General features: G+C 36.0%; 1 protein-coding gene across 1 annotated transcript in view; it reads right to left on the bottom strand.

Moving 5' to 3' along the window:
- FTO (fat mass and obesity associated) overlaps positions 1–10184 on the bottom strand; it is a gene marked incomplete at its 5' end in the record, with an annotated part of 188515 nt that extends 178331 nt beyond the window's left edge. The window contains 2 exons of the mRNA XM_009864912.1: positions 5353–6013; positions 10107–10184. Coding sequence (XP_009863214.1) covers positions 5353–6013; positions 10107–10184 — 739 coding nt within the window. The remainder of the gene's footprint in view (positions 1–5352; positions 6014–10106) is intronic.
- Between the last annotated feature and the right edge of the window lie 1916 nt (positions 10185–12100).

Raw genomic sequence — 12100 nt, 5'->3', positions numbered from 1 at the left:
CTACTTTTTCATTAAATCCTGCTGACCTTCGTTATATAGATATACAGAAGAGAATTTTTTTTTTAATATATATATATTGGTTTTTCAAGAATTGAAAAGAATCTTGGCACATGTTGAGTGACTAATGAAATATATACATTATTACTGCCTTCCATAGCAATTCATATATATTTTATGCAACAAGTGAAAAAAGCAGAGCATGCTTTGCTTTTCAGCAGCTGGTGGAAAAGAACAAGTATCTACCCAGAGATATTTCTTGTATCTCATTACTGAAAAGCCATAGTATAAGAGGTTAATTAAACTGTACTAACATTTTAACTTTTGCTTGCAATCAACATTTACAAAATCAAAGATTTTAAGATTCAACGACATTGTTCTTAGCAATTCATATTTGGATACTTTATCTAAATATACCAAGAACGAAAGCATCAAAATAAGGACAAAGAATATTCTGTCATCCCTTCATTCCTGAAGGAGAGACTTAATTTGATCAAATAAGCAAACAGTTTAAAAAAAAAACAACACCCTACAACCCACAACAGCTGATTCAAAAAGTAATTTCTTTTTAGAAAACACAGATTCAAAATTATTACTTCAAAGTAATTGGATCAAAATTTTGTGATTCTCTCAGAATATAATTCCAACTGGCCAGAACCTAAAAGTTACAGATGAGACCATTTGACTGGCATATCCACTTCTTTAGTAAGGTGTAATTTTCTACCCACCATTTCTATTCTTTCAACACCAATTTTTACTACATTATTGACATTAGAAACCATCTAATACAATTGTCCTCATCGTGTACAAGCATCCATTCCATGACTTTTATCCATTAAGCAGCACACATAAAGAGGGTCATTGGTCAGCTACAAACTTAGATTGACTTCAATTCTGAAAACCTTTTGTACTTTCAGGATTTTTTTAAGCTATTGAAGGAAGCACACATCTGTAGTGAACCTCAGACATATTAATTCACAATTGCTGTAGAAATGCAATGGACATCATTAGGTTAGTGCAAGGATATTGCTTTGAACATAACGGAGGGAAAAAATACAAACAGCATTTTACAAAAGAAGCAAGCATAACAGCTCCTTCGAGACCAGTCATTACTGCAACTAAGTTTGTTAAACCTTTCAGCATTACCTTGTCAGCGACCAGAGTCAGTGCTTCAAGAGATTTACATAGCAAGTAGCCTTATAGCACGAAGACAAATAAGGTACTGTAAAGAATCTAGAGAAAACTATTTATCTAACGTAGTTTGTGGGAAAACCAGGTAAGAGAAAGACAGATACTTCCAGCGACTACATTCGTTTCCTTCTCCTTTAAGGTGGTCAATGAAACATGCCTCAACTTCAAAGAACATCTTTAGAACCAACTAGTGCTCTGCTAAGCAATAAAACTTCCTACAAAACTTACCAAGACCTAAGGGAAAACTGTTCATTAGGAAATTTTCATGGATAAAAAGCAACTTTTGAAAAAGCCCTTATTCTACCAGTATTTGGATTGCAATTCACTTTCATAAATAGAGCAGGAAATAGAAATGGGTTATTAAATGGCTGTATTATAACCCTGAGTAAGTTTTTACCTTAATGCTCTCATGTGACAGGATGTTTGTAACCTAAAGTGTTATTGAAATTCCTGCATTGGTCAAAATATGGAATTCTTGTTCCATGGTAAATTCTGAAAAGTAAATTAATTCCCAACAGTGCTAAGTGCAGTACAATTGAACACACATTTGGTAACGTATTCAGTTCTGCACACGAACCATGCCTACTACTCACGCACTTTCATTAATAGGAAATGTTCCAAATTTTTGCAAGTGCCTCTTCTTATCACTTGGTAACTACTTTGAACCTAGTGTAACATAATGCATTTTGTTTTAACGTAAATAAAAGCAAATACTATTCAGATGCGCATTAAGCACATCTATCTTACTTCGTTGTTAGAAACGTACCTCACTTCAAGTTGTTTTGAAACAGTTTGGCACTGGAAACAGGGAAATAACCAGTGATACTACTCAGAATAACAGCTTGTTCCAATAGCTCTACACTGCCTCTCAAATTTCTTTTCTGGCATATTAAAAACTGCTCCTACTTCAATTAATATTGATCAAAGCTTAAAACATAAAATTTTCATTATGGCATCAAACACTTAACAAGCAAACAAGAAAATGAAGTTGTTTCAATTACAGTAGTATCTGTTTTAACACTATTTAATCAAATGAGCAGGTACCAAAGAAATACGATATAAAAATGCAAAAGGAAGGAAAAAAAAAAACACCTAAAACCCCACAAAACACATATAACTTGAGTCGTACATCTCTAAACAGTCCAACAGAGAGCTGTCGCAATGCAGCAGGGTGGTTTGACTCCTAGGGATCAGGCTGGTGAAAATCTGAACACTTGTGGGTTCTGCATTTGTGGCAGGACAGACCGGTCCTGAGAGGTTACCACAGATCCCGTTCCGAGTGCCAGTGAGAACCTGAAGAATAACGAGCTGACCAAAAAATGTGCAAGACCCAGCAGAGAAGAGCATCCAGCTAGTTTTAACAAAAACAGACACACTTGCTTTATTTTTCAGTTTCCCACATAATAGTGTTTTCTCCCAAAAAACTACTAATCCATCTAACCAACAACTTGTAAGGAAAAATTGTTCCATCAGAAAATTTCTAACCACCTCTACTGTTTTTATTATGTATTCTATAATGATTCTATGACAGCCTTTATCCACTATAGTGAGAATTCAGTGCTAACTCAATACTAGATGAATGAATCAAGTAAGTACTAATAGAAGACACTAGCATAAAAAGCAAATACAAACATGAAAAATGGGAATTGAAGTTAAGATAAAATTCTACAAAGACTTAACAACAATCTTCAACAAGATGAGAGGTTTCTTCACATTTCAGCATTATGGAGAGCTTGGTAAGAGATACAGTAAACATCGACAGTCTTCGTGAACTGCAGAAACCACCAACACCCTGAAGTAACACAGATAAGTTCATAATGACAAGCGTTTGAAAGCTATAACAGGAAATCAGAAGAGCAAAAAGGCAGTCTGCTTCTTTTTCTAAAATCAAGTAGCCTCATGGCTCCTGTCAGACGTGCTAGGTAGAAAATTTCCACACACACAAGTATTGTTTTCAGTCACTTTAGTTACAATGCCATATTCAAACCCCTCCAGTTTAGAGATAAGTAGGCCAACTATAAATACGGCTTCATTGGAGGGCTAGACAACGACAACCACGACCACAAGCCAAACAGAGATAGATATGAGGGAACTGTTTTCACATAACAGGCTATTGCAGAACCTTTCCTCATGATCCTCGGGAGCCATGCAAGGCACCTTGAACTTCCTCTCAAGTCCACAAAACCAATCTGAGCCATGCTCAAGAGCTATCACAGGGAATTCCATCTTGTTCAGATTTAGATCTGGCTTCATAAATAATTTTACTCCCCGAGAAGCGCCTTTCACACTACTTCCAGGTACACTGAGGTTTTAATATTGTTATCCCCTGCCAAGAGAGTCCCTTCCCCAATATATAATCAAATTTCAACTTGATCAAACACTTCCGGAATCATTGCAATTTAAGTGTCAATTTTTTAACTCTTTTGGTAAATGTAAATGATAGAATGATCATGATTTATTCACAGAAAAGCTCTTAATTTTTTTTTTTTTTGCATTTTCATGTCTAGTTTTAAATCCTTCAGGAAAAAAAAATATAAACTTCAAAGAGTATTTATGAAAAAATCTTGTGTGTGGCAAAAGCATTAATTGCACAAGGACAGCAAAATAATTTCTGGTCTAAGTATACCAAGTATTTCTTTCTACCCCCTTCAATTCAATCTTCCATAGAATTTGCAGTGGTTTTAAGACAGCGTAATTTTTACCTATCTAACTTGCTGAAACTGAAGAAACAAAATCAAGCAATGTGTTATGAATAAACTTAGTAGCTTGAGCTTTTTTTTTAATTTGTAGCTCTCTGAACTCATTTTTTTGCTCTCCACAAGCAAGTTTTCTGTTAAAAATTTTAAAGCATATTACAGTGAGTCCTCACACTATTATTACTTCAAGTTCATATTACTGCTTCCTTAACATAAAATGTTACTGAAAAAATATTAAATCTATAGTACTAATGAAAAAAAATACATTTAGTGGACATAAAATACCAACACCTTTGGCAAACAGGACAGAAAAAAGTTCATGAAATGACACTTCTATGGTCAGGGAATCTCTTCTACTCAGTTTGCTAAGTCAGCTCATGTGTTATTTCCAGGAAAATGAAATATCATTTCAGCTGAATGTTAAATTACACAGTGACTCCCAGTTTCAAAACCACTACCAAAACTAGCAGGGCAGAATGCACAAGAAAGTAAAAGGTATTATTTTCACATCACAGTCTTTAGACAAAACCTAATGAAGTTAATGTGAATTCTTCCCATTCTTTGAACTAAATACCAAAGGATTTTTAGAAGGACTAAAAATCAGTTGTGAACTATGAAACATAACAGAGCATCTGCAAATTCATATCAAGCACCTAAATTTTAATCTCATGCTTGCAAAATTAGAAGCCATAAAAAAAAAAATCCAAGGCTCTGTTCAAAAATAAGGACAAGAGAATTTTTGTTTAAGCAAAGATACAAATGGGAAACATACTTTAAAAATCAAATATTTAGTGACTCTTCAACTACATGTTTTCCCCTCATTTAAACCATTTCTAAATAACTAAGAGTCTGCAAAGCCTGTTAGACAACAGGTCTTTGAATGGAAAACTTTCAGCCTTTCCAACTACAGAAAAGTTGGTAAGTTTTCTACAAAACATGGGTTAGCACTACAGCATGCCTAGACAAAAATGTATGTACTTCCAAATAAATACAGTAATGTCTTTATACAAAACCAACCTAAAACGATCTTGCAAAGAAAGAAGAGGAGTAAAATCAGCATAAAGCAGAAGCAAGTCTGTATATGATAAACACAATAAAGACTGTGACCTGAACTACAATGAAACACTTTACAGCAGAGAAAATATGCACATGCCACCTGAAATGAGTATTTGACAGATTTTGATTTCTTGGCTCTTAGTCAGGAAGTTAATGAGCAATTTTTAAGTCTACTTAGAGAACAACTGATAAGCCAGCTGCAGAAACTGGCGTATGTTTTCTCCAGGCTTCAGGAGAAATAAAGATGGGGCTTAGATACAAAAAAAAAATACCACAATGTGTTCAGAAGCACAAAACACACCTAAATGAACATGCAGGTGTGCTCATGTACATACACACATGGAAGCATAAAAGAGCTTCAGGGATTTAAGATATTTATATCATTAGTCAACTCATACCTCCCATCACTCACCTTCACAGCTATAACTGTACACAGCAACCGCTGACCTTTCAACCAGATTCTCGTCATGGTGCCAGCTCACTGCCATGTTCCCCATTCCAAAATAAGGTTCTTGTTTCAAGTACAGCATTTGTAGTGGCTCCATATAATTTAATAAAGTCAAGTTATAAGATGTTCTGTTCCTTAGACTTACGTAGTCATCCTCTGGTACGCAACAACTGCTTTGATCTTCTGAAACAGACCCTTTCTCTGTAAGAGAAGTAGCAAAATTTTGCTCCCTATCTGTTAGAGTAGTATCTTCAACTTCTTTCGTCTCAAACCAATTTTGTCCTTGCAATGCCTTGACTGCTTCAACATGCAAATAGTCATTAAGTTTGATTAATGCTTTACAAGCATCATGTATTTGAGGACTGCAGTATTTTATATCATAACCTTCAGTAGGCCAAGGAACTGTAAATAATCTTGTGTTCAAGTACTTGTAAGTGCATCCTGGGTTTCCAATTAATATACGAGACACTGGGGTAAGAAAATCTTTTCCTTTGATCCTTACAAGATCTTGAAAAAAACAACCATGTTCTCGCAAGGTCAGAAAGCCTTCTGGTACCAGGTGATGGAGTTCTTCAGGTACCGTATCAGATTTTCTGAAAATCAGCTTGGAATATTTGGTCTTCCACTAAAGGAGAAAAAAGACAAATCACAAAAACAGCAAAAGAATTACTCTTTTTACAGGAACAGACCTCTTTCATATATTCAAGAACACACAAGGCTAAACTGACGAGTTATCACACATGAGTCTAATACGGTGAAGAAATGCAAGTCAGTATTTGTTAGCTTATTTTCATATTCCAATATATTGCACAAACTGTGGAGACGTACCAGTGGCTTGTAACCAGAGAGTATCACTAGGGCAAATCTGTAAATAAATAAATAAACTTGAGGATTCTGGCGGAAATAAAGAGAACCTATAAGTTCCCCTAATGAACCTGTAGATAACACCACCTTTTAAGTACACTAACAGAGAAGTATAGAGCAGTAACACAGCAACTCCTCTTCTTTGTGATGGTTGCAAAGACCATTCTGTTTCATTCTGATGTACAGAATTCTAGAGGGCTACATGTTAAACTGAAATAGTTTTATACAGCAACAACTTTTAGGGCAAAAAATAACAAAATAAAAATAAATTTTTAAAAAAGGTCAACATCCTGCTGCACTGCATCTCTACCTTCAAAACAGTCCTTGACCTACCAGTCCTTTCGATTTTCACATTTTTCATTGCATGAAAATTAGCTCTCCTATTATACATAAAGTTATCCTTTCAGATAAAAGAAAATTTCCAAACATTTTGCTCCCCACCTGCAACATCCTTTTACCTCACATTCTCTTCTGACCATCCCAACTCTGGTATTAGCTAAAGTTCAGAATGCAGCAGTGTGTGGAGACAATGACTCCCAGCAAGGTATAATGCTGCTAATCATCACCATCTTGCTTTATATGCAAAATACTGCTTCCCCCTCCAGGAAAGCTGGGATAATTTTTTTTTGCTAATCTGGTTTTCTAAGGAAGAGAGTATCACACAATCACACCTTTCATTGGTTGCCTGTAAATCTGCTTTAACTACTGCTGAGAATGTTTGGCAAACTGAACAAAGGCTAGGGATTAAGTTCTTAAATAGACCAAGTTTCTATGAATTTCATTAAAATTAAGAGATAAATAAAAGAAACAGATGATTAGTGCTCTTAGTACGGGAAAGGCTGTAATGTGATCCTGTCACATATCAATTAGCGTGTGTGAAGCCCCCAAGGACTCACTGCACATAATTCCTTTTGTCCAGAAGTCAGTCACTCATCTGGGCAAGAGGCAGATACTGATGGTGTGCTTTGGAGGGGAAATTACAGCAAACTCAAATCTGAAAGCATTAAGCAATGGGGCAAGAGCACATGGATGCGCAAAACTGATCTATCGAACTTGTACTAAAGCAACAGCTTATGTTCAAAGTACTTTTGAAAAACAAATAAAAGCCATCAGCACAAAAGCATCACGCTAGCCCACTATCCATCTGTGGGCTCCTTCTGGTACAGTTCAAAACCACTTTACTACTACTATGGACTTGCAAGTCAGATTTAAACCTGCCTTTCAGGAAATTAATTTTAAAATCCAGAAAAGATGCCTTTAAAAAAACACAAACTAGGCAGTAGGCCAGCACACACATTTTCTACTGCACAAAAACTGTTAGACTTTTGCATCATAACACGTTGTTATCCTACAACACTGAAGAAATGGCTTTATATGATCATTTGTTTCTACTAAAACAGGGAACATGAAAGGAAGTCTATTTTTAAAATATTGATTACACATAATAAATCTTAGTTTATCTATAAACCACACAACCACTTCTTGTGATTTTTTTTTACAGTGCAGCTAACTCCCTTTCTTTACATATTCCCACTGTTTCCAAAAGTTAGCTTCCTAGAGAGAGGAAAAAAACCCTGTAGTAGTATCTACAGATGACAATTTCTGACAATAGTATTTACATGCTTAACTTTAAATACTAGAACTTGAAAATAGTCCCAGATATCTGTTTGAAGGTCTCACAGCAATGCACAGCACAGGACACTAAATACCAGCTTTCATTAAAAGAACTGAATATAAACTTGATAAATGCAATTTGCCTGAGCTTGCTAAAGCCTGAAATGATTCCTTCAGAGGTCCCGAGCTGCCCCCTCGTTTCAATCAGTCCTTTGTACCAGTACCCTTTGAGACACACAGCAAAAAATTCCTTATAAAGAACAACAACTGAAATCACTATCTGCAAATTTTAAGAATTTACAGCTATAGGCTACAGTCAGATGTGTGGGTATAGGTTGATGGGAATCATAAGTGTTCTTCTGCAATCATACTTCATAACGACAGAACACTATGCTGTGACATAGATTATTACTGCATGATTTGTTTCATGGTGCAAGTGATACACGCAAAAGAGCGAGCACTAACAGCATTATAACAGTATCCCAGCGTTTCTTGAAATAATTCTATTGGACATACTCAGGTCAGATTAATCAATTAACACATCACAAATGCTACTACTACATATTAAGAAGACATTACTACTACACAGTTTAAAACCATTTAATATACTGAATTTCTGACATGAATTTTACACATGAAACTCCAAGCAATTGTTACAAACAGAATGCAGGAAATAACAATATGGTGTAAAGTAACTGCGTGCCTGAAAACATGCACTAGAGAGGAAGAGCACAGATTTTACAAAGGTAACAACATCGTATTCCCGTCCTGAACTGCAGAGTTAATATCTTCCACATTCTGTTGCCAGCCAAGTCAGAGCCATGTTACATTTGGGTTGTATTTTGCATGCTTAAGAGCTATTTTATCTTCAAGTTTTACATGGTGCACTTGGGGGGTTTTTTCCACCTTAGAAAAAAAAGAAAAAGAGCAAACAACACACTAATATATCAGAAGAAATGGGGAAGTGGAAACACATTTCCGACACGTTGCATGAAAACTGCTCGGTCTCCTTTAAATCTCCAACCAGTCCTTGTGCTATGTCCTACATCCTACATAAGGAAAGCATTAAGGGATCAGAACACGGGGGGAATGCTGGGTTCACACTGGACACCTCATTGTTTGGGAGGGAGAAGGAAGGAGGAGTAATCAGGTACTCTGTGTTGTAACTCGGACACCAAGTATTAAAGATCAATTCACTATTCTCTCTGAAAGAAGTAGGTACATTACCGGCAACTATGGGACAAACAAAAAAAATACCTCTGGTGCTCAAGTCTTCATATGTTACACATGTGATTTTAAATACACACGTGCTCGTACTTCTAGTGGTGGCAGTCAACACTGAGAACCACCCTACAGGATGAACCAAGTACGAAATCAGCAGTAAGGGCCCTTGGCAAGCAAATTGCCACTTACATCAGGATAACTTGTACCTGAGTACATTTCTGAGCCACACGTGAACAGAAGACAGGTGACATGCCTGTAACGTAAGCACACTTGCTGTAGCTTTTCAAATTATGAGATCCTTGTGCTTTTCATTTTACCATGTCCTGATTTGATCTGACTGAACATACAGTTCTTGTCATATGTTCTGAGGCTGACCTAGAAAGATCCAAGACAGATGCAGAATATTTTATGGCACTTGCATACATTTTTTTGGTTTACTACAGTAGTAAACCAAAAAAGTGTATAGAAGAGTGTTCTGACATATTTGGGTTTATCTGAGGTATGCATTCCACCTTGCACAGTTCATTTTGTAAGCAGGCTCCAGCATTACTGTTTGAAAGTGGAATTAAGGCAAAATATTTCAAAATTCTGTTAATATTTTCCCTATGTTGACAAACCTAAGCTATAAAGAACAGCTCTCTTCACAACTTGGAGGGGGAAAAAAAACCAAAACAACAGAACCAAAATCAAAACAAAACTTAAAAGATGTATTTTATTTTACCAAAGCATAAGAAACTGTGATTCACGGTTACATGTGCTGCCTCGTAGTCACGTACTAATACTCAGGGCAAATCCAATCCTAAAAGCAAATGAAGTTCACAAAGTTTTTATTTTTGAATATCCCAATTCTAGATGTCTTATTTCGCACCACCTGAAAGTATATTATCAGCCATCAGGATACCTTCTTCAGAGCCAACTTCACAGCACCTCTCGGAAGAAAGATTGTTTTGCTTGTTGTCACTCAGTGCAAACAGCCATTTAGTCTACAACAAGTATAGTTAAAAGAAATACATTACCAAGTGATGGAAATCCGGATCGGTGGGTGTCTTATACGGAAGTCTGTTCTCTCCTATTTCTTCAAGAAGTTTTCTTTTCTGTTTTGGAAGGTTAAAATTTAAACAGAAAATTAGACTGAACACCAAGATATAAACAGCCAAGTATAAAACTAGTTCTGTGAAAAAGAGACACAAACACTTGCAACTGTTTCTCTTCTTACGTTCAATTCTGGAAAAATTAGAGGAAAAATGGATGAAAAAAATAATTAACAGAGCTCTTCCACTTACAAAGCAGTAATTCAGGTTACCTAGTTTCAGAGCATGAGTACTATTCCTCCTAAATTCTTTTTTAGGTAATCAGTCCCTATTACACGGACGAAAACCAATCCTGGTCTAATGTTCTTCAGAACTATGTCTACTTTATACTTAGATACTCACTTGTTATTTCTTTCACATTTCATTGTCTACTTCAGTTTGTGGATCGAATGGGAACAAAGCTCAAATGCCACTAAATGGCTCAAAAATACTCTTCATTAAAACACTGATCCTCAATGTTGGTCTTATTCTAAACTGCTTCCTGAAACAGTTATAGGAAGGAAAACAAAAACATCACCTTCTGCACAGCAAAGCCCCTAGAATCTTTTATTTTAAAATATAATTATTTAAAATGCCATCCTCAAGACCTGTCAGGTTTTCTCTGTCCCACCCTGTTCTCTTAACTCCCTTCTACTTCAGACTGAGACTATCTCCACCAATGTTGAGTCAACACAGCCACTAAAAAATTGCTAAGATAAAAGCTTGATTTCCCCCAAACCATTTTCCAGGTTTTAATTAAGAAAAATACCATTTTTGAACACAGTATACAATTAATTATGGAGGTAAAGATTTGGACAGAGCAAGTAACACATCATCAGGTTTTCAAAATCAAACTATGTCAATCCATGACAAGTCCATCGACATCAATCTACCCACAATCTAACTCAACAGGTCAAAACAGATCTTCCCTGTTGTGTCAATCCCATTTACAAAAGGAACAAAGAAATATTTTATGCAGTAACTAACTCCTGGCTTACAGCAAACACTTCCACAAGGAAAGCTGAAGCATGAAAGTTGTTGCTGTGTATTTTATTTTGTGAAAATGATTTTCCATTATTCAAATTTAAGCATCAAGGAAGATTACAGGGGTTTAGAGTCATGAGAAAGTACAGAAGATTTGAAGGTTTATAGCTAACAGGCCAGTCAAACTAAAATATGAGCAGGTAGCTCTCACCTACTCATCTCTGCACTCACAATGTGCTTATCCCAGACTCTTAACTAGACTGAGAAGAGCAGGGCTGGAATGGATGAACTAGCAGTGTAATTTCTCTAGCTCCTTGGTTTTCTTTTGGGACAGGTGGTTGGTATCTTGACATGAACTCACTGGTGAAACTGAGCATAATGTAACTTAATCTGAAGTTGGCAGAAAAGGACATGCTGACTTGCATCATATCCTATAACAATAACATTTATCTATTACAACAAGCTTGCTACACTTTTATTACATGAAATCACTAAAAACATTAGATTGGCTTTGTAATCTGTAAAATAAACTATATTAAACAGAAGGAGAAAAAAAGTCATATATTTTCACAGACTCACATCTGTGGGTGAAGACCAAAAAAAAAAAAAAGAGGTGTGAAGAAGAGAGATTCTGACAATTTCTTTGTCAAGTACCAGCCTGTTGGCAAAAAGCACACAACATTAAAATGCACTCTTGTGTATAGGCAGTACTAGCTCACATCTGATTGTCAGATCTGGCTAAGTGCCGCTCTTCAGCTTGATGTACAGACTAATACACACAGCTGGGTGGTATAACACGCTGCTCATCTCTTATGCAAGAAGCTGTCACACAGATGTCAAAAACATCAAACTACTCACAAACACCTCCAAAAACTAAAAGAAAAAAGAAAAAACCTGAAGATCTGGCATTACCAGCTGGCTGACGTGTAAGTCTAAGCACTGTTACATAAGCATTA

Source organism: Apaloderma vittatum, unplaced genomic scaffold (assembly GCF_000703405.1).
Source record: "Apaloderma vittatum isolate BGI_N311 unplaced genomic scaffold, ASM70340v1 scaffold7242, whole genome shotgun sequence".
NCBI lineage: Eukaryota > Metazoa > Chordata > Aves > Trogoniformes > Trogonidae > Apaloderma > Apaloderma vittatum.
Note: the sequence above shows the minus strand (reverse complement) of the source record. Positions and strands in the feature narration are given on the sequence as shown.